The following is a 21,670-nucleotide window of genomic DNA, read 5'->3' on the forward strand; positions in this document are numbered from 1 at the left end:
GGGGGCACAAAGTCAACCCCGCACACGTCGTGCGGAGCGCGATCCTCGCTACGAGGAGAGGGGAGAAACAAAACGGCACACTGCCAACATACGCGAAGAGCGGATCGGCTGCGGGATGCGAAAGCCCTGGGAAAGGAGAGAAGCGGGAGAAAGGGGAGAACGCAGGGAGCGATGGGGAAAGGGGCGACCGGGGCAGGGGCGCGCAGCACCCCTCCCGCCGGGGCTGCCCCGCTCGGCGCAGTGGGGAAGGGAACCCGGGGGGACGGCGGAGCGGAGCGGCTCTTCGTCTGCCGCTGCCGGGGACGGGAAGAAGCGCGGCGCGCAGCGCGGGACGGGCTGAGCCGCTCCGCCGCTCCCGGCTCCGCCGCCGTTACGTAAAGCCCCGAGAGGCGCCCGGCGACGGGCACGGCACGCCGTCGCTCTCCCGAACGCCGCCAAATCTCCGCACCGCGGCACCCCGCAACTTCCTCGCGGCTCCCCGCAGCTCCGGAGCCGCCCTCCCCTCGCGCCATCGCGGCTCCCGCTCCAACTTCCCGGCCCGCCCAGCCGCGCACCCACCCGCCGCATCGCGCTGCCGCCGCGCGGCCCAATGGGGCGGCCGCAGGGAGCGGAGCGGAGCGCCGAGCTCCAGCGGCGTCGGCCGGAGGAGCGGCGGGAGGTGGGCCCACCCCCCCGTCCTACCTCTGCTGAGAGGGGGAGGGAAAAAGCACAGCAGAAGGGGCCGCGCCGGCTTCGGAAAGTCCGCGTGGGACCGCGCGTGCGTCCGCCGTGCTGGCAGGAAGCGGCTCGTCGGGGGCGGGCGTGTGGGGCGCGCGTGGCTGCGTGCCGAGAGCAAACTTTCCCCGCACGGACGCCTCCGAGTGCTGGAGGGGCGCCTCCTGGGGGTGAGGGCGGCGCAAAGGCACCGACGTCGCCTCACGCGGTGCGAGGCCCCGAAGTCAGAGCGGAAAGCGGCGGAGCGCCGCGGGGCTGCGGCGCGCTGAGAGCCCGGCGCGGCGGGAGGGCCCGCGCAGCGCATCTCGCTGGGAGCGGAGCGCTGCGGGGATCCGCCCGGCACCGCTGCCCTCCCGGCCCCCCAGCGCTCGCGGTGCGATGTGACACTGAGCAACGGTGACAGCCGGCGACTGGTGGGTGCGTGTCGAGCACCGCTCCTGCACTTTTAGGACCTTGCCGTCCCCCAGACTCGCACGTTCCTGCCTGGAACATCTCTCTCCCCCCGCCTCCCTCCCTAAATACATCCCCCTTATGGCACAGCTGTCGCTTTTACTAATTGTTTGTGGGATTCAATTTTTTCCCGAAGTCTTATTTCCCCTGAGAAGATGAATTAGAAAGAGGCCATAAACGATTTCCAAGACGAATTAATAAAAACAGAAGCGCTAATTGGGCAATACATTTCAATACATGTGCCTGTCCAGCCCCGTATTTCTCTGAGAGCAGCCAGCTTCTCTATTCCCCAGAAAAGCAGCAGGGTGGTAGGCAAAGAACGGGATGGGGAAACTTCAGCACGTGCACAAAGGTGTGGTGGGAGGGCAGAGCTCACTGCTGCCCACGCTGTTCTCAGCTCTGGGGGCAGGCGGGCACCTCGCTCCTTCACGCCCACAGAACACCCTTGAGCCCTAACCCAATTAGTGCCCAGCTAATTGCCTCTGTGTCAGGCAGCTGTTGAGGGACAAAGCACGGCTTTCCCTCGCTCCTGCCCCAGTGCTTTGCCGGTGAGCACTCACGCAGGATGCTGCCTTTAGACAGTATTGTATTTTCTACCTATTATTTTTGAAATTTCACGTGTATAGCCTAATTTTAAGCAGTTATTAAATAACTGTATTAAAGGCCGCAGTATTAAATAAGCAGTTATTGCTTGGGGGGCGAAGAAAAATTCCCCTAGAACATGAAGTGTGTTATGGGAACCTGAATGAGTCCAGCCTCTTAGGCTGTTTTAAAAATTAGGCTATACACGTGAAATTTCAGAAATAATAGGTAGAAAATACAATAACCGTATAAATTCATAACCGAATAAATTCATAACCGTATTTTCTGGAACTAAGGGCTCAGCTCAGGAAAGCCTTTTAGGCCATGCTTGATTTTCAGTGCGGTTTGTGTCTCACTCATAACAAAAACATTGAAGTGCTCTCACCTTAAGAAGACCCGGCGTGGGGCTGTGAGGTCCTCTCCAATTTAGGCACCTTTAGTGCCCCTGCATTTACTGACCCCTCGGGCACCCTGCCTTTCCAAGGGCCTCATCCACATCCCACAGCTCTCTCCTGGGTCTCCCTGCTCCTCACCTCCATATAAGATGCAGCAATATTTTTCCTTGTCCTAGTACAGAAAGGCAGGTGTGTAGGTGTTTCTTTGCACCAGAGTCTAATGCAGCATCCACACACAATGTCTGCTCAGCCAGACCTCTCACTTATCCTTCTCTCCCTCCTCAACCCTTCCGTGTTTGTTATCTTGATGGTGGGTCTCTGTGCTCCTCTCATGCCTGCGGGCTCCTTGCTGCTCAAGCACTTCCTGCCATATTTCATGTCTTCCCCGAGCCTCTTCCCAACTGGCATTGAATAGAGTGCAGCAAAGACAATACAGAGGTCACCTGCTTGACACAGAAGTGTTCCTTCTCCCTCACAAGTTGGACTGTACTTCAGTCTAGTCTCAATATGTCACTTTTCAAGAGATGCATCCCAAACACATCAACATACCAGCACATCGTATTTGATCAAAGGCAGCTGAATTTTGCAAGACAACTGAAGTCAACACAAGCTGTGGTTCAGTGTTTTACAATCCTGCTGCTGTCCATAACAGCTGAGATTTCTCCCCAGGGTCAAAGCACCATTGTTTTCAGTGCATGCTGCCAAAATCACCATTATTTCAAGTTTTGTCATCAAGGTGTCCAGGATGAGATATTGGGCTGCTTCAAGGCGACCAAGGAATTTGCTTAGAGCAAAGCTGAATTTATGTGCAGGAAGGAAATGCTTACTTGACCACCTCCATCCTTTTGGGCTGTTGCTAAGCTGTTCTACTAAGTCTTCATTTTACATAGCATTGAAAAAGTCCTGAAGTTCAGCGTTGGCATTGTCATCGCTCATCCTCATAAAGGTGGCAAACTCAGAGGCATCAGAGCCAGAGGCAGTGAAAGCCAGATTGCCTTATGCTAAGGCTTATGCTAAGGCAACCTCCATCGAGGACCAAAGGCAGCCTCGAGGTGCTCAGCAGGCGGCTGCTTTGCCATGCAGAGCTCCTCCAGCCTGTGTTCCCAGCCCAGCGGGAAGTGCAGCACAAAGCGGGCAGCATTTGGGCACAGTGCTGCCAAGTCCATGGCAGAGCTTCTGCTGGCAGCCCAGGAGCAGGCCAGCAGGGCTTCTTGTCTGCAGGCAGCCAGGGAAAGCTGCTCCTGAATTTTCCCTTTTTTTCCGCTGGAATCCAGCCACATGAGAGGTGAATGCTCTCTTCTTGCACTGCTTTTTCCTTTCTTTATTTTTTGAATACAATGCAATGTATAATGCAATGCAGGCCAGAAGAGACAGCTGCCTCTTACGTGGCGCTTGGGGTAGCTCAGTGAGGAAGTGCTGATGGAGTCCAGCTGTGAGGTCCTCAGCTTGGAGTCACGTCCTGCCAGGAGGGGCCACGGCACACATGGCTTACTCTCAACAGCTCAGAAATTAAGAGCAGCTCAGTGGCAGCTTCTGGCCCTACATCAAATCTCTAAGAGGAGGAAATACTGCATCCATTGCTGACACTTAGCAGAGGGCTTTTGATTAAGAAGCTTTGGACACAACAAAGAAGTCTCTCCATAGAGGAGCACCCCCAGAAGCACACAGTATGGATGTGCTGGGAGCCCGTCCTCCTGCTCTTGCAGCGGGCAGCTGGGGATTGCACCCGGATGGCTTTTGCTCTGTGGCTTTAACAGCGGCTCAAAGGGTCCCCAGTAGTTCAGGTTTGAAGGAATGGCAATATGAATTGACATTTTGACTTGCTTGTTGTACGGAAGTTGTATGGAAATAAAGTGACCCATCATAAATCTGCTTTAGATTGCAGGACAAAATATCAATTTGCCTTGGTGAAATCTATTCTCCTTAAAAAGTCAAGTCAGCTCACCGAGAGAGAAAAAAGGGCCAGAAGACAAATGCTGCAGGACTTCAACAATCCACAGGGAGTTTGTTTTCACACTGTGCTGGGAATGCTTGCCAGCACCTTGCCACTGCGTTGTTGCGGCCACAAATCCCACCAGCGACAAAAACACAAAATCTGAACAAAGCAGCACTGAAAGAAAGCTGTGGCCACGACAGATTTTTTAAAACAAAGCACTCAAGCCTCTGAAATCTTATGAATGAACCATCAGCTGTGCATGTTAACTGTGCAGGCAATGCAGAGTTAATCCGCAGATTGCTTGCTTGACATAAGCTTTTCCTTACAGGCAGATTAACTTGGACTGGATCAAATTGACTGAGAGCCCTCGGCCACCCCATCACTGCATAAAGACGCTGTTCATAGAAACATCTCCCAGTCTGGAGACCACCAAAGCATAGAAGAAACACAAGCTAGTAAGCTCTCTGCATAGGGTAGAAGATGGAAATCAGCATTGCTCTGCGCAATTCTGATTGTTCTGGTGTAAACAGGATCCCCAGGGATCCCCAGGATTCCAATCTCCTCCTTTTTGAGAGATGTTTAAGATTCAATTCAAACCTGTGGCAAATAGAAAGTGTTTGTGCTCATGTCCAGTCCCTGGGAAAACAGTGATGATTTTGTCATTGATGTCAATTAGAGAACAATTACTGCAAGACTCAATGGGCTGGGTAAGCAACAGGTTCTTCAATCATTTTGTACATGCCATTAACAGCTGTAATTTCTGCACTTTTGCCTGTGTTTTATGTCTGTGTTTTTGCTCATAAGTCTCTCCCCCTCTCTATCAAACTCAACTGCATCTCTATTTCACTACTGCAGGAAAGGGCCGCTTTCCACATAGCCATAGCTAATTAGCAGTGGATGAGCAATCAATTTTCCTTCCACACAGTAGTAAAGCAATACATTCTCATGTCATTCTATATTTCTGCTGGAGAAGCCTTACTGACACCACAGCTAGGACCACAGGGGTAGAGGAAGCTGAGTCAGGAGAGATCGATGGGGGCTTAAAGTGGGGTGGGAATTGCAGCACGTAACATTGAACTAAAAACCAGTGCTCTGAAAACAGCTCAGAAGCGCTGATATTCAGATGGCCCTCTGACTTGTTTGCCCTCACCCGCTGTAGTGATTTCAGTGCCTTCGCTTGTTGTTAGTTCTTTGGGACCCTGGGACAAGGGATCTCACATGAAGTCTCCAGCAGAGAAGCCTGAAGAGGACTGCCTCATTTGCATCAGCTCTTGAAGAGTTTCAGTTCCCCAGTTTCGAACCCTCCTTTTGAGGGGTCACTTTTCCATACTTACATACACACCTCCTGGAAGGATACGTATACACTGCTGCCTCCATTGGGCTGTGATACACTTTCCCATTAGTTATCAGACCCCTGCAAATACAGAATCACAGAATCATAGGGGTTGGAAGGGACCTCCAGAGATCATCGAGTCCAACCCCCCTGCCAAAGCAGGATCCCTACACCAGGTCACACAGGTAGGCGTCCAGGCGGGTCTTGAATATCTCCAGAGAAGGAGACTCCACCACCTCCCTGGGCAGCCTGTTCCAGTGCTCCGTCACCTCACCGTAAAGAAGTTCTTGCGCACATTGGTGCGGAACTTCCTATGCTCCAGTTTTCGGCCGTTTCCCCTTGTCCTGTCTCCGCACACTGCTGAAAAGAGTCCGGCCTCGCCACTCTGCCCCCCATACCTTAGATATTTATTGACCTGGATCAGGTCCCCTCTCAGTCTTCTCTTCTCAAGGCTAAACAGGCCCAGCTCACTCAGCCTTTCCTCATAGGAGACGCTCCAGGCCCTTCACCATCTTTGTGGCCCTCTGATGGACTCTTTCCAAGAGATCCCTGTCTTTTTTGTACTGGGGAGCCCAGAACTGGACACAGTACTCCAGATGAGGCCTTACCAGGGCAGAGTAGAGGGGGAGGATCACCTCCCTCGACCTGCTGGCCACGCTCTTTTTAATGCACCCCAGAATGCCGTTGGCCTTTTTGGCCACAAGGGCACACTGCTGGCTCATGGCCAACCTGTTGTCCACCAGGACACCCAGGTCCCTCTCCGCAGAGCTCCTCTCCAGCAGCTCATCCCCCAACCTGTACCGGTGCATGCGATTGTTCCTCCCCAGATGCAAGACTCTACACTTGCTTTTGTTAAACCTCATCCGGTTTCTTTCTGCCCAGCTCTCCAGCCTGTCCAGTTCTCGCTGAATGGCAGCACAGCCTTCAGGTGTGTCAGCCAATCCTCCCAACTCCGTATCATCAGCAAACTTGCTGAGGGTGGCCACTACCCCCTCATCAAGGTCATTGATGAAGATGTTGAACAAGACTGGACCCAGCACCGACCCCCGGGGAACACCGCTGGTTACAGGCCTCCAACCAGACTCTGCACCGCCAACGACGACCCTCTTGCGCTCTGCCAGTCAGCCAGTTCTCAACCCACCTCACTGTCCACTCATCTATCCACACTTCCTCAGCTTTGTTATAAGTATGTCATGGGAGACAGTATCAAATGCCTTGCTGAAATCAAGGTAGACCACATCCACTGCTCTCCCCCATCCACCCAGCCAGAGACAACATCATAGAAGGCTACCAGGTTGGTCAAGCACGACCTCGCCCTGGTGAACCCATGCTGACTACTCCTGATAACCTCCTTTTCTTCCAGTTGTCTGGAATGGCATCCAGCACAAGCTGCTCCATCACCTTTCCAGGGACAGAGGTGAGGCTGACTGGCCTATAATTGCCTGGATCTTCCTTCTTGCCCTTTTTGAAGACCGGAGTGACGTTGGCTATCCTCCAGTCCTCAGGCACCTCCCCCGTTCTCCAAGACCTCTCAAAGATGACAGAGAGCGGTTCAGCAATCACCTCTGGCAGCTCCCTCAGCACCCGTGGATGCATCCCATCGGGTCCCATGGATTTGTGAACATTGGTGTTGCCCAGGCGCTCTCGGACCACCTCTTCCCTGACTAAAGGGAAGTCTTCCATTACCCAGACCCTTTCACTAACCTCCAGGGTCTCGGATTCCCGAGGGGGAGCTTTTTCACTGAAGACAGAAGCAAAGAAGGCATTCAGTACCTCCGCCTTCTCAGCATCCCCCGTTACCAGAACACCCCCATCACTAATCAGGGGAGCCACATTCTCCCTAGTCTTCCTTTTACTGTTAACGTACTTAAAAAAGCCTTTCTTATTATCCTTTATCACCTTTGCCAGGTTCAGTTCCAGGCGGGCTTTAGCCTTCCTCGTCGCATCCCTGAAGGCCCTGTTTTCTTGCAAATGCATGTGGAGATGTCATTCTGAAAAGCTACTCTTTGTGCATTAAGCAACTCCTTTGTTCTTACTCTGGCAACCACCATACACTGTAGCTTATTCTAGAACTGGAGCAAGTATGCTTGCTTGGCTGTTGCTCATTTCACCTATGGTATGGAACTTCTAGGCAATGGCATAATGTACAGACAGTACTTGCAGAGCCCAGAGAGACCTGACTTCGTGCTGGAGCCCAAAGGGAGGCTTTGCAGCACAGATCGCTCTCATCTGGTTCCATCCTGTACTGCATTCCTAGGGCTGGCAATGGAAAAGTGCAAACCCCAAGGATGCATATTCCAAAATGCAACCAAGTTAAGTTACCAGTTCACCAAAGTAAGCTTTTCCCCCCTTTTCCCATTTAATTCTCCAGTCTCCTGTATACCTATCACTTTCGCATGTGTGATCTTGGGTGTGGAATTATGCTGTGAATGGTTTCTCTGAATACATGTTCACTTCATGTTCAGTTGCAAACTGACTGCACTTGCGCCCAATTTTTGATTTGAACAAATTGATTGCACCTCAAGTTCGCCGGGTCACAAACCCATGCAGGAGGGAGCGAGCTCCTCTTGGCCACCAACCACAGCTCTCCCGTATCATCACCCAGACGGGTTTCTCCTTGCTCCATTCTGACAACTGGGGTGGCACTGGCATCATGATCACGTTCCAACGCTGAGTCGGTCGTGACCAGCCCCATGGACCAGCTCCAGCTGCACTGGATGCACCTGGCCAGGTGACTGCAGCCTTTCCCACTCCTACAGCCTCTTCCTGCAAACCTCACAGCTAAACACCAGCACAGCTCCCTGCCGGCCCAGCTGCTAAAAGGACGTGGGGGCTCACATATATCTTCAAATATCTTCAGCAAGTCCCGACATCATTTCTGCCACTGTTGTGTCCTGTATCAAACAGTGTGCACGTTGAGTGTAAACATGAAAACACATGAAGCTCCCATCTACTCTGTTCCCCTAGGGATTACGTGTGAAATAGCAAATGGTTCGATCGTGTATCACAACAGAACCTGCTTGCGTTACAAAAGCAACAGAACGCCATTAGCACAGGGCCTTATCAACACCAACTGCACAAAGAGACCGAGGAGAGAGGGCCCATGATATGCTGATGTTATTTGAGCTGCCTCTGGTTGCAGAGGAAACCCCGGTTCAATCAGTGCTACCTATGCTGTCCTGTGCAGGTTCCTGAAGTCACGAGCTGCAAGAGCATTCACAGATCTAAACGTGAACATTAAGAACTCCATTCGGGTAAGGCACAGTAATTCAAATTGTCATCGTAATCTGTGCAGAAATATTATTTCAGAATCAAACTTTCCAGTGTGATCATTTAAAACAGCTTCTCCTTGTCAAGAGAAACAACAGGGAGTTCAGAGGGACATTCAGCAGAGAACAAAGCCAAAGTCCCCATGCTGCTTTGCCGCATTTTGTCATCAATTTCAGTCAATCTCGCACAGAAAGTAAACAAAAATGTATTTCCTTTCCTAACGCCCAAGTCTGCTAAGCACATTTATAAAAATGTATTTCCTGAGATGCTTGGACACTATTGCAACAGCAATCACCTGTATGTATGTAAAATATGTATGTAAAATATGTTTTGATACACAGTACAAAAATCAATAAAATGATCTCAAAAAGTTCAGTTTATGAGAAGTGGGTTTTTTTTGCTGTACTTTTCCATTTCTCTGTTACAAATTGATGTTTAGCAAAGACAGCCAGGTTTCTGTCATACATACACCCTGAAAATATCCACTTTCTATGTGTATTAAAAATACCCGAATATCTGCAGAGAATTTACCTTAATATCATTCTCTAGCTGTCTTACACACCAGTATATCAGCCTAATCAGGGGCATGTGTAGTTTAGGATTCACAAACGGCATCCACTGCAGCTGCTCCGCAGCCATAGGCAGCAGCTGTAAAAACACACAAAGGCAAACTTACATGCAGAATGTCAGCTTAGCATGTGAGCAGGCTACAAGTGACAGCAAGCCTCCAAAAACCAAACCCCAGCAAACCAAACCAAAACCTCAAATTACTCCCGGAGTTTGTCAGATTGCACGTGCAAGCACTCACTGGTCACGGCCTGTAGAGGTAAAGAATTCCCTCCTTAGACAGATTTTAAATTACACAGGTTTGCATGCAAAGCAGAGATATGGCGTGTGAGCTCAACTATCAAGGCCAATACCAGTGCTACAAACCCTTCACAGAACAAAGGAAAGCAGTAAAAGCAGAACTCCAGAATACCACATTGATTTCCAAGCCTTGTTATCTCCAGAGAGGTTCTTTCGCTAGACTGAGGTTTCTGACCGTCCTTTCTTTCTTGTCTCTGGAGTTTGCTAAGGTGCTCATCTGAGATCCAATCCATAAGAACAGTCAGGAGCCCATAAACTTCAGAGTTCGGTGGTAGCTGTAACACATTCACATCATCAGCTATTTCAGCTTTCAACTTGACGACCTTCTAAACCAAACAGTAGCAGACGGACATGCCTGCCAGCGTTAGTTCTGACAAATTATGCATCATTTAACGGAAAAGGAGACAAAGCTCAGGACAGAAGTTACCAGCAGCCCGTGGAAGACATTATCTCTGAGGAAGCAGTAATCTGGAACAGGCCGTGCCTGCTCTGTTGGGCCTTGTATCTAGGGCTTGAGAAGTCCCCGCTGGCTGCGGGAGAAATACGGGCAGCTCCTTGTTAAAAAGGAGTCTGCAGACAGCTCCCACTTGGTACAGGTGACCACGCCATCACCTGCACGGACTTGTCTTTGTGTCAAGGGCCAGCAGGGAGTTCTCATGTGAACTTGTTTAGTTAGTAGAGATCTTCTCTTGTAAGCAAACTAGACCGCAGCTTGGATGACCACAAAGGAGGAGGATGAGCAGAATCTGATTTTGACAGATGAGAGAGAAGGTGAGAGGAAAACACAGCAAACAAATAAAAAGTAGATACATACACAACATAAAATTCAGAAGACAATTTTAGCAGCAAGCTTTACTCTTTCCATTTACTGCCTGCTTCCCCCAAATAGACTCTATTCTTTCTGTAACCTAATACCTATTAGAATGTAAAAAAGTAGCAGCTACATTTTTGTATTTCAACAGGTATACAGAGCATGTTCCAATGCCAAAAGGCTTTTGAGTGAATTTTTCACCTTCCCAGTTCTTACCTTATCCCCTTTTGATGCTGCCCTCACTTCTTCCTGCACAAAAGGTGTCGTCTGTTGTGCCACTTCACGGGTATCCTTATACATCTCTGCCATTATAAACTGATGTTTCCACTACAACAAAAAAGAACCATGAATTCTATTTTACTTCTTACCTACGAAGGAAGCATGCACAGATAAGAAAAAACCTTACTTCCAGATAGCTGAAATGAGCTTCTCCTGTCCTTATTTGTTCATTCAAGTACTTCTTCTGAACAATCTCATCATTTAACTGAAAGAATTGAAAAAGACTCAAACATCAGTGAATGGAAAACACTTTTTTTTTTTGTAAACAACACTCTGAAATCCTTTGACAGAGCTCCTGAGCAGCAAAGTGATTTAATAAACAACAGTTCTATTCTTTCTCTTCTTTTCATAAGGAAGAAACATAAAAGAACACACTCCAAAAAATGCCTAAAGAATTCAGAAACAGAGAGGGTGAGAATAATTTTATGCAATCACACCATTCCTGTCTCGGACAAACCAAATCATCAATTTTGAAAACATCCTGTTCAGACAAGTAGCGGCGCTAACTCAAACTTGGAAAGTTACTGATGGTAGGAAATAATTCCTCTTGCCTGTTTTCTCAAGGATTCATTTGCTTCTCTGAGATCGTCCCGACATTTGGAGATCTCCCTCAGTGACGTTTCTAGTGTTTTCACTCCTGCATCCTTCTGCTGTGGAAATATCACATTTCAAACATGATTAACCAGAGTATTCTAGAAACAACTACAATTTTAGTATTAAAACAATCCAACAAACTTCCATTTCCACATCTCAAGTACTTTAAAGAGAGAAGCATAAAAGCTGGCAAACACATAGTGGCTTCAGATAGCAAACACCAAGCGAAATGGCACGTAAGGCAATAAGCATCCTTAAATTACCGCACCTCTTTTAGTTTATCCAGGCAGGCCTCTCGCTCCCTTAGAACATCTTCTCGTTCTTGGAGCTGGAAAAATCAAGGGAAAAAAGATGAAGTAGCTCCAAAACCTATTCCATTTTCACTTCATCCTGACTTTGCCTGCATATGGGGTTTCGTTTTTATTTATGACTTTACACAACAGCTGACTAGTTGGAAATGTGCTAATGGCCATCTATGCTCAGCTCCCTCTCACACTAACACAAATGACTTTGACTTGTGGCAGCACTGCCTGGCATTCTGAAACACAGGAAGCAACTCCAACTGGCTGTTCATGTAGAAACAAAAGACCTTTAAAAGTCAGCATTTACTTCCAGAACTACTGGTTAATGCAAATACCTGCCAGGAGAAACAGAGTCTGATGCCCTGAACTCTAGATTGCTATTTGGTTTCTTCAGTTAGTGCGAAGAATCCCTGGTAAAGATCCATTTCCCTGTCAGCATTTAGGTCAGCTTCAGCAGTCGAGTGAGTGAAAAGTTTTAACTCTGTGTTAATGTGAACTGCTGCCTCAGCTTGACATTAAGAACAGAGACAGTACTGCTTTCATCAGCGGTCCTGAAAACAACTGAAGCTACTGAGTAACCATGGGAGCAGATGCACCCAAAAAAGGGTCAGAAAGTAATTTCATGCATTCATGCAATTCCTGTCTTGGAAAACCATCAATTTTGCAAACATCCTATTCAGACAATTAACACTGTTTACTCAGACTGATACAGTTACTGATGGTAGGAAATAATTCCTCTTGCCTGTTTTCTCAAGGATTCATTTGCTTCTCTGAGATCGTCCCGACATTTGGAGATCTCCCTCAGTGACGTTTCTAGCGCTTGCACTTCTGCATCCTTCTGCTGTGGAAATATCACATTTCAAACATGATTAACCGGAGTATTCTAGAAACAACTACAAGCTAAGTGGCATTTCAGTATTCAAATAACTTCCAATGAATTTCCATTTCCACATTTCAAGTACTTTAAAGAGAGAAGCATTAAGGCTGTCAAGCTCATCATGGCTTCAGATAGCAAACACCAAGCGAAATGGCACGTAAGGCAATAAGCATCCTTAAACTACCACACCTCTTTTAGTTTATCCAGGCAGGCTTCTCGCTCCCTTAGAGCTGCTTCTCTTTCCAGGAGCTGGAAAAATCAAGGGAAAAAGTTGAAATGGCTCCCAAAGCTGTTTGATTTTCACTTAATCCCGATTTTGTCCTGCAGATGGGGTTTTGCTTTCATTTATGGTGTTACACTATGGGTGACTAAAGTGACTGCTATTCCCTTGAAGTAGTATCATTCCATAAAACAAACCGTTTCTCTTTAAAATCTCTCCCTGAAATCTATTAATCCTTACCTACATGGTAGGAGGAATTTTACTAGCCAAAGCTGTTTCCAGGTTTGGATACAGCTGTAACTCCTTACTCTCCCTGAGAAACCTAAGATCTGTGCCTCACTTCCAGTGTTAGAAAAGACCTGAGGCACAGTGAAAGGAGTCAGATGGTGTTTCCCCCTGCATGTTTTATTTGTTACAAAGTGAAAATAGTCATGTAGTAGAGGTTTGAGAATAATTCTCTGCATTTAGTGACAAAAACTTTTGTAAAGACTTCATTCTTACTTTCATGTTTTGAATTTTAACTTCTGTCTGAGTGCCTTCAGCACTGCTGCCAGTGCCCTGGGGAGATGCAGAAAGATCCTGCAGAAGTTGTCCTGTATTTTTCTCACCAGGAGTTGGTTGAGGTTCCATAGCAGTAGCACTTTCACTTTCCAATTCAGTCCCGCCTGTGACACCTACCGCAAAGAACAAAAATTTGTGGAAAACAGATGATGAGGTAGCTTAATATGGAGACAATTTTTGGCACCTACATTGTAAATTTTCCTAATGATATCCAGAACATCTTAAAGTAAGGCTAGAACTTTTCAAATAGCACCATTATTTAAGAGTGGCATGGGAACTGCAAATCTGTAAGGCTTGGTTTCCCCGCAAAAAAAAGCAACACAAAAATCAACTTGGACTACTGAATAACTTCGAGTGTTTGAAATTCCAGAAGACAGTAATAAACAGCAACTAAAGAGGACTTGTTTCAAATTACTCATGGGAAATCTGTGCTTTTTACTAACTAATCTCAACCTATTACCAGGGTAGCTGCTACTGAAACTTTCACTGTTCAAGAAGTCATCTTTTAGTTCCATGCTCCTGAGACAACCAGAACACTGCTCAGTCTTTGAAATGTAACAGACAGATATATAATATAAATATCATATATATTAATATATTTACAGGGTATATAATAATCCACCTGAACGACGGATAGTAGGCTGACTTTAGGTTGACTTTGCAAGTTAGGATTCTTACTGGAACAAGAGTTTTCATCACTTGCTTTATTTTGGACTAGGCATACAGAACAGCTATAGAAAAAGCAGTTTTCAAGTAATTCTGAGTGGTCTTTGGAGCATCTACTTGTTCAAGTTTAAAGGAAAATTGTTGAAGAGATGCTTTTGTATTAGCTTTGCTTGGATTCTGGCAGGCAACACGCTAGGAGGCAGTGGGTTCGTTTCTCACCATTCCAGTCCCACTGACCTTCCATTGTAGCAAAGCCAGATCCAAAATTCTCTTGTGCAGTATTAAGGCTGGCTTTGAAACTTGCAGCACATTCAGTTAATGGGGGGCCACGTGTTTCCCATGGAGCTGGATTTGGGCTTTGGCACAAAACACAGTTTTTTGCAGTTGCTTTCTCTGGAATAACAACTTACCTGTTAAGGGAGCTTCCTGAAGATTTTGTGCTCGCTGAGAACCATCAGAACCATCTGTTCCACGGCTTTTAGCAGGCCATCAATGAGATGACACACTCACACTGGAGTTATTACATTTAATTTCCTGAATTTCATTCTGTTAAAGACAGTGTTTCAATTAAGAGAACATAAAGGTATTCCATAGGTATTTGAAGAAAACCTAAGGAATGATCCCTACGCTCTTGCTTTTAAACCTCAAGTGTCTTTACCACACAGGAGCACCATTCCAAGCTTGTCTCCAGAGGTATTTTCTTCTCTGCCTCCTGAACATGGAGCACAGCATCTTGCAATTTATTGCATGAGCGGTACAGTGCAACAAGTCTGATGTTAAGTTAGACGTCATCAGGTCTTGCACAGAGTTCAGCTTGAGTCACATAAAAGAGCTCATTCCAGCCATCTTCAACTTTATATTCTTGTAACTTCTCCTATTAAACATGAAGGCAACATAATTAATTTTTTTCCTGCATCAGTCTTTTCAACATCCACATTACCTGACAGTTTGCTCACCTCCACTACACAGACTACAGACTTGCTGGAATTACTCCAACATCTTATAAACGAGATAACAGGGGAAAAAACTTCAGTGTGCCTCTTGTAGATGCTAAGTTAAGACTGTCAGGCTGTTTGAGACAGAGACAGCACACCTTGTTACAGAATAGCTGCTCCAAATAGGACAACAGAAAACCAACAGAAGCCTCTAAGAACCTCCGTGTCCCTGCAGCTGTGCTACATAAAACTAAGTGCCAAAGTGACACTGCATAACTGAAAGCATTTACACAGTTGTTGAGAATAACAGCACTTCCTACATTCTGCATTTTTAAACTCAAAAAAACAAAAAGCAGCTTAGTCGCAACAGACACATCAAGTACTGCCTATCTAAACTCAACTTCTTGGATATTATTGCTGACACAGTTTCCCCATATTTTTGAACGCGTCAACCATCAAACGCGTGGGAAAGCCCAGAGCTGCAATTTTCATGCAAGCTAAACCAAAACATCAGACAGCAAAGAAATTAACATGTAATAGATTTAAGATTCCTGATGCTAAACTACTTTAGCCAAGGAAATACGCTGAGAGATGACTAGATGACATGCCAGAAGCACCCAGTCAGATACGGAAAGTTTCTTCAAGGCACAGAGCAGAGATGAGAAGCTGTAATTTACCTTCAATCTGAGAGCAGCAGCATTCCCAGGGAGCAGCCTGGCAGCTTTCTCCACCCAGTATTTTGCTCTTCCATCACTGATGTCTTTATTACAGAATAGCTCCGCAATCTTCAGCACCAGATCTTTCTGTATATTGGGTTCAGCTCCAGAGAACGCTAGTTTTCCCCATGCACAAGCAAGACAAAAAAGGTTACTGGGACCTTGATCTTGCAATCCGTATAGAACGAAAATGGGAAAAGAAAATAGGAAAGAAAATGATGGCCATTCAACGGACCCAAATATTCCAACTACAACTCTCAGTAAATACTTTCTGAATTCACTCTGAAAAGGCCACCGCTAGATTATAGCACTCAGATAACTGCTGGAATTCAGAAGAGACTGAGGAAGAATGCCAAAACCAGATCCTCTTCCTCTACAGCTGCTTACTGCTGTATGTAGGCAGCTGGACTATGACTTCTCGTCTAACTCAATATTGTGACTTATGGAAAAAAAGAAGAAGTACATCATCAAGGGCAAGAGCGCTTCACTCTGTTGGCAACAGGACTTTCCAGCACACCCTCCCCCTGCCCAAAGCCTGAACAAAGGAATTTTGATCGAGACGTTCACATGTATGCACTTGCCTAATCAGCACTTTATTTGCCCTGCACCTCTCTACCTCTGAAACAAAACCACCACCAGCAACAAACAAACAGTGCCACTGAAAAACACCCTCGGTCGAGTCTTCCAGTTGCAACTAGATTACCATCATCCCTGCGAGGCAATTCCACTGCAGGCACAGACCCTTAGTCCAAAGGGCAACAGTAAGACTATCACAGCAGCTACCACAAGGATCAAGTCAGGACACAAAAGAAAAAATCAACTGGAAAAAAAAATAAATTAAAAACTGATGCCAATTCTACCAAAAAAAGAATCCTTTCTTAAGTACGTCATAGACAGATGTGGCAATAAAAAATGTACATCATACAATTTAATTTGTCCACAAACAACACATTTTCTCTCTGAGCTTAAGGAATGCACAGCACAGATGCATTTTAAAAGTCCATTTACAAAGGAAGAAAGCTGGACGTGACTGGGGGTCACTGGAGCACTTACCTTGTAACACCCAACAGCTTTTTCTGTCTCGTCCTGATTTGTCCAAGAAACCTGTGTGCTCTGGGATCTCTCTCTTGGACACTGAGATAAGTAGATATATATCTACAGAGCAAGAAAACCCAGAAAGATCAATACTCTCAATAATACAAGTCCCCCCACACCGTGTAGCTAAAGCTAAAGGGAATTTAATCTGTCAAATGGAGAGCAGGGCTACATTTCTTTCTAGATACTTGACCTAGACCCTAATGTGAGAAACATTATTTTTACACGTACCAGTGCTACTTATTTGCCAGCAAGTACTGACATTCATTAAAAAAGCAGCAGCTCACAGAACGAGATGCATCATATGATGAAATAAAAGCCATGAATTCTTTGGTGCCACATAACTAATGCAGTTGCTCTTTTAGAAGGATTTCGGTGGCACCCAATCCTTCCATTTACTGCTACCTTAAGAAATGGCATGATCGTGATCTTGATTTCTCTACTTCAACTAGCTTTTCTATTACACTTTCGAGAACAGATCAACCACATACATCAACACGTATTACCTTTTAGCAAGTTCATATTCTTTTATTTCAAAATACAGCTTAGCACAGATGAATCCTTTCAATGATTTCTGAATGGAAAAAGAAAACAAACATGACAGGCACATTTCAGACGTACACTACTTTTAAAGTAACTGAACAGGGAGAGCACTCTTCTTAGCAACGCATAACACTGCTAACAGTTAATTACCATTACTTCTTGTATTCAAGCCTCTGTTTCTGAAAGAGACGGGATTAAGAAAGGAATCTTGTTTCCAATCACGGGCAGAGGCTACCGAAGGAAAACTGAGGCGACTAGCAAAGCAAGCGACCGATCCTTATACTTGGTACATTTCACAAACACTTCTGACCAAAGAAATTAGGAGAATGGGTCCGCTACAGTTGAGCTTTTTGTTATTGCTGCTGTTGCAACGTAACAGTGTTGCAGGAGAAAACAAATCCTACAAACTGAGTGAAGATGTTACCCCAGCTCCTCCTGCTCATGCTTCTGCCATCTTCCCCTCCTGCCGGCTCTGCCATCTGCTTTGCTTTTTGTACTTTCACTTTTGTTTCCTCCTTCTACCCCTCCATAGATACCTTTGGAGACTTACGTTTCACCTTTCACTCACGCAGTGTGTGTTGTGAAGGGGCTGAAAACATCAGAAATAGACTACTGCATCCAAAAAGCAGATTCTACCTGCATGAAGGAGCTAGAGAACTAGTAAGTCACAAGCAAAAACTTCACGTCAGACGTAAACTAAGTAACGTGAAACAAGTCTCTGTAGTCTAGATACGCCTGAATTTCATCTCCAACCCTCTTCCCACCCCCAAATAGGGGGGGGGGGGGGGGAAGTTATTCACGCAAGTCTCCTAAGCTTCAGTCTGTATTCTGAAGTAAAACAAGGACACTCTGACATACGCCAGAGCATATCATGCTTGATGCATGACCATGCTTGACATCTCCTTGTAAACAGGGTTAAAAAGAAACTTCATCAGACATGTTGGCAGCCTTGAAAGGCTCTCCCTTCCAAAATCAACACAAGAAAACCAGTAACTATTTCCACCACTGACTGTGCTAGACATGAGTTGTAAGCATCACTGCAAGGATGAAACCAAACCGCAGAACTTGACCTCGAGCACAACAAGAAGAGAGGCGATGGTTTTTGTTGACCCCAACAGGAATCTCAGAACGGTTAAAGAGCATCTCTGAATTTGGCAGCGGTACGCTCCACACTGCGTAGTCTAAACAGCACCCAAGTCAGCTCAACAAAGCCACAGGAGAACTTTGTTGCTGTTGGAAAAGCTCAACATGAAGATGCACGCTGCCTCGCACTAAGACCCTGATGCAGAACGGCAGCCCGCGTGCATTCACGCTCTGCAACACACTGCCAAATCTGCTGCCTCTGCAATAAAACCCACTCACAGCAGCAGGGCAGCACCTTTGGGGATTAAATAGCTCCCACTAACTGCATTGGTTGGCTCTCTACGATCTGTGCACCGTTTCCAGATCGCAGGGAATCATCTGGCTGCCAGGGATAGCAGCAAAACTCTACTGGCCCAGCTCTCCCTCTCTTTTTCCTGACCTTCCACAGCGCTGCCACACAGACAGGAACATCAACCACACAGACAGGAATATCAACCACACAGCACGTGAAAGAAAACCAGAAGTTAGGAACACCTGTCCCCTATTTGGGCTCTTCAGTTCCACAAAACCGGAGGGATCCGTACGGACTCACAGCGCTGGGCTCCTCGTAAATCTGCCGAGGGCTCACCGGTTTCAAGAGCGCACAGCCCTGGCAAACCATCTTCCCAGCAAGTCAGCTCCGTGCCCTCCCACACAGCCGCTTCCCTCAGCTTCCACTCCCCCTGCCATCCGGCCTCCCACGCACCGGGCCAGGCCACGGCCACCCCTCAGGCCCGGCACCCGCGGGAGGAGCGAGGGGGCAGGACGGGCAGGGAGCAGCCCCCATCGTGACCCGGGGGAGGCCGCAGGAGCTCCACTGGCGGTCCCGGCCGGGCCCACGGCACTCACCTCTCTAGGAGAAGAGGCGGCGGACCGCACAAAGGCAACGTACCGCTCCACCTCGGGCTTCGTGCGCCGTGCCATGGCACCGAACCCAGCCCTCCGGCCAGCACTTGTCGTCGGTAGAGCGCTGGCCTCGCCACGGGAAAGAGGAAGCGGCGGGAAGCCAGCAGTCGCGCGTCGTGCACGTTCCTGCTCAGCACTCGGCCAAACACCTCTGCCGAGTGCTCCGTGGGTTCTGAGCACTGCACCGCGTGACCTCACAGTCAGGTGGGGAGCCTTGCTCACAAGGGAACTCGGCTGCAATGTCTGTCACCCGACTAAGCCTATTGCCGGGGGTCTGGGCGCTCAGTCTTGCCAAAGAGGCCCGTGCTACACCAAAACAGATGGCACAGCTCTTTCTGCTCCTCCTTGAACCCCGGACAGGGTTTTCAGGGAGAAAACCAGAACGAGAAAGAGGAAACCGGACGTTCCACCTGACTGCTGCCTACCCCAGATTATTCAAGGGCATCAAGGCTGGACGTGCTTGCAGTGGCTCTGCAGACCTCACCTCCGGGGTGGACACATCGCCGTATGAGTTCCCAACTGCTGGGACGGGTTCTCCAGATCCTTCCTGCAACCGGGGCTCCCCAGCAACTGTGAATCTGGATGATGATAAAGGAGCAGGGCAACTGGTGATGCATCTTTCTTAATCACTATCACTGCGCTACATGTCGTTATATTATGACGCGGTAACGATTAGACCCACTGCACTGCTTATTTCCTTTCCTGCTAAGCTTATCTTTTCACTACAGGGCACTGCTTTCTTTTCGTATTGCTTTGAAATAGGCAATAAAATAAGCTTATGCTTTCCTTGGTGTCTACGTCCTTCCTGTTGACCCAGTCAGTAGTAAAAAAAAAGGTAAAAAATAAAACGCAAGTGAAGGTAAGGTCGGGCAAGGGAAGTTAAGGAAACGGGGAAGGGGAGGGAAGAGGGACAGGGAGGGAACAGAGTGAAGCGGAGTGAGGGGAAAAAATAATAAAAATCTCTCTGGAGGAAGACCAACATCTTAAAAGCATGCCCAGAGGGATGCAAGGGAATTTGCAAATGAGATCAAAGTTCTCGAGTCCTTACCCTGGAGTTCTCTAAGGCTCCTATCCACCAATAAAAGTCATCAACACGAAATATCTCCACAAACAAACAAACAACAAAGAAACAAACAAACAAAAAACCCATATCATGTATTTTGGGGTGGTGCCATTCAGAACGGCAGTTTGGGATTTTCCATATTGACTATTTACAAAAAAGGTAAGGTGAACTACATTGGAGTATCTCCCTTACATTTCAGACACTCAATGAGAAAGTCTGCACAACATGAGAAAGAAAAGGGAAAGGGAAAAGGAAAGGGAAAGGGAAGGGGAAAGGGAAAAGGAAAGGGAAAGGGAAAGGGAAAGGGAAAGGGAAAGGGAAAGGGAAAGGGAAAGGGAAAGGGAAAGGGAAAGGGAAAGGGAAAGGGAAAGGGAAAGGGAAAAAAAACCTTGCTCTTAGTGCCTAGAGAGGATGTTCCACCATACATCTGCAGACTTTCTGGACAGCAGGTTTTATCTTGAAATGACTACTTTCCCTCTGTTGAACAAAAACATCCATTTGTTTCAGAAGTTCTTCAGTTCTACAGAGTTCCCGGAAATCACTGATTGTAGCCCTCCTTTTACTTTGGGCATTTTACCTCAACCTTTATAGACGTCACAGAGACCAAAGCACGGCTGAACAGATTTCACGGTTGGGCTGTGGTTGGATTTGATGATCTTGAAGCTCTTTCCAACCTGAGCAATTCTATGGTTCTGTGATCCCATATCCATTCCAAGTCCATCCCATATCCAGAGCCCATCCCATCCATATCCCATTTCCCAATATCCCATCCCATATCCATCCCATATCCATATCCCCACATCCCAATCCCAAATCTCACATTCCAATCCCACATTCAACATCCTACCCCACGTGCCAATCCCACATCCTATATCCCACATCCCAATTCCAAATCTCATTCCCAGTCCCTCCTCCCAAGCCCATCACCCACCTGTCCATCTCAATCCCTCATCCCAGTCGCAATCCCTCGTCCCCAATCCCAATTCCGATCCCAATCCCACCCCCGATGGCAATAGAGAGCACCCCGAGCCCCCACCAACAGCCGATCCGCCCCGCGCCCGGCCTCTCATTGGTCAGCGGCAGTTCCGGCCCGCCTCTGATCTCTGTCTGATTGGTCGGCGGCAGCGCCGCCGGCTCCGATTGGCTGAGGCACAGAGCGCGGGAGCGGCCGTTGCTTCCGGCTCGGAGCCGACCGCCTTTCCTCTCAGACACCGACGGCCCCGCAGCCGCATCCGCATCCGCATCCGCAGCGCGCCGGAGCTCTCTGGGCAGCACCGAGACGGAACCGCGGCACGACGGGAGCGGTGCTGAGGAAAGCGGCGCCGGAGGTGTGCGGGAGAACGGCTCCGGGCCGGGGAGAGGAGAGGAACCGCGCGCGGCCCCAGCCGCCCCGCCCTTCCCTCTGCCGTGGGATGCGGGGATTTGGGACGGCT

The 21,670-nt window shown here is 47.7% G+C and overlaps 1 protein-coding gene across 15 annotated transcripts; it reads right to left on the reverse strand.

Annotated features, from left to right (window-relative positions):
• Positions 1-1,915: 1,915 nt before the first annotated feature.
• LOC149915147 (uncharacterized) lies at positions 1,916-20,598 on the reverse strand. 15 transcript variants are annotated; one of them, XM_090123657.1, is made up of 15 exons: positions 17,110-18,560; positions 16,562-16,663; positions 15,470-15,624; positions 14,268-14,731; positions 13,132-13,304; positions 12,600-12,659; positions 12,276-12,374; positions 11,500-11,559; positions 11,189-11,287; positions 10,765-10,842; positions 10,575-10,685; positions 9,660-9,822; positions 9,212-9,328; positions 7,310-8,304; positions 1,916-5,491 (listed from the first exon to the last, which is right to left on the reverse strand). In XM_090123657.1, the coding sequence occupies exons 5-13, from the start codon at positions 13,258-13,260 to the stop codon at positions 9,276-9,278; spliced, it is 852 nt and encodes a 283-aa protein (XP_089979783.1). In that variant the 5' UTR covers positions 13,261-13,304; positions 14,268-14,731; positions 15,470-15,624; positions 16,562-16,663; positions 17,110-18,560; the 3' UTR covers positions 1,916-5,491; positions 7,310-8,304; positions 9,212-9,275. The 15 variants fall into 15 exon arrangements, with proteins under 15 accessions (XP_089979783.1, XP_089979779.1, XP_089979778.1 ...); XM_090123653.1 differs by adding an exon at positions 19,659-20,598 and having other exon boundaries at positions 7,310-9,822; positions 17,110-17,177; XM_090123652.1 differs by adding an exon at positions 19,600-20,598 and having other exon boundaries at positions 7,310-9,822; positions 17,110-17,177.
• Between the last annotated feature and the right edge of the window lie 1,072 nt (positions 20,599-21,670).

Source organism: Phasianus colchicus, chromosome 23 (assembly GCF_987193195.1).
Source record: "Phasianus colchicus chromosome 23, bPhaCol1.hap1.1, whole genome shotgun sequence".
Classification (NCBI taxonomy): Eukaryota; Metazoa; Chordata; class Aves; order Galliformes; family Phasianidae; genus Phasianus; species Phasianus colchicus.

Excerpts from the sequence above, each read along its gene's own strand:
- LOC149915147 (XM_090123654.1), bottom strand. The coding sequence starts at position 13,260 with ATGGAACCTCAACCAACTCCTGGTGAGAAAAATACAGGACAACTTCTG. Across the intron at positions 12,660-13,131 it reads TTAAAATTCAAAACATGAAA|CTCCTGGAAAGAGAAGCAGC; the intron begins GTAAGAATGAAG and ends TGATTTTTCCAG. Across the intron at positions 11,560-12,275 it reads ATGAATCCTTGAGAAAACAG|CTCCAAGAACGAGAAGATGT; the intron begins GCAAGAGGAATT and ends TGATTTTTCCAG.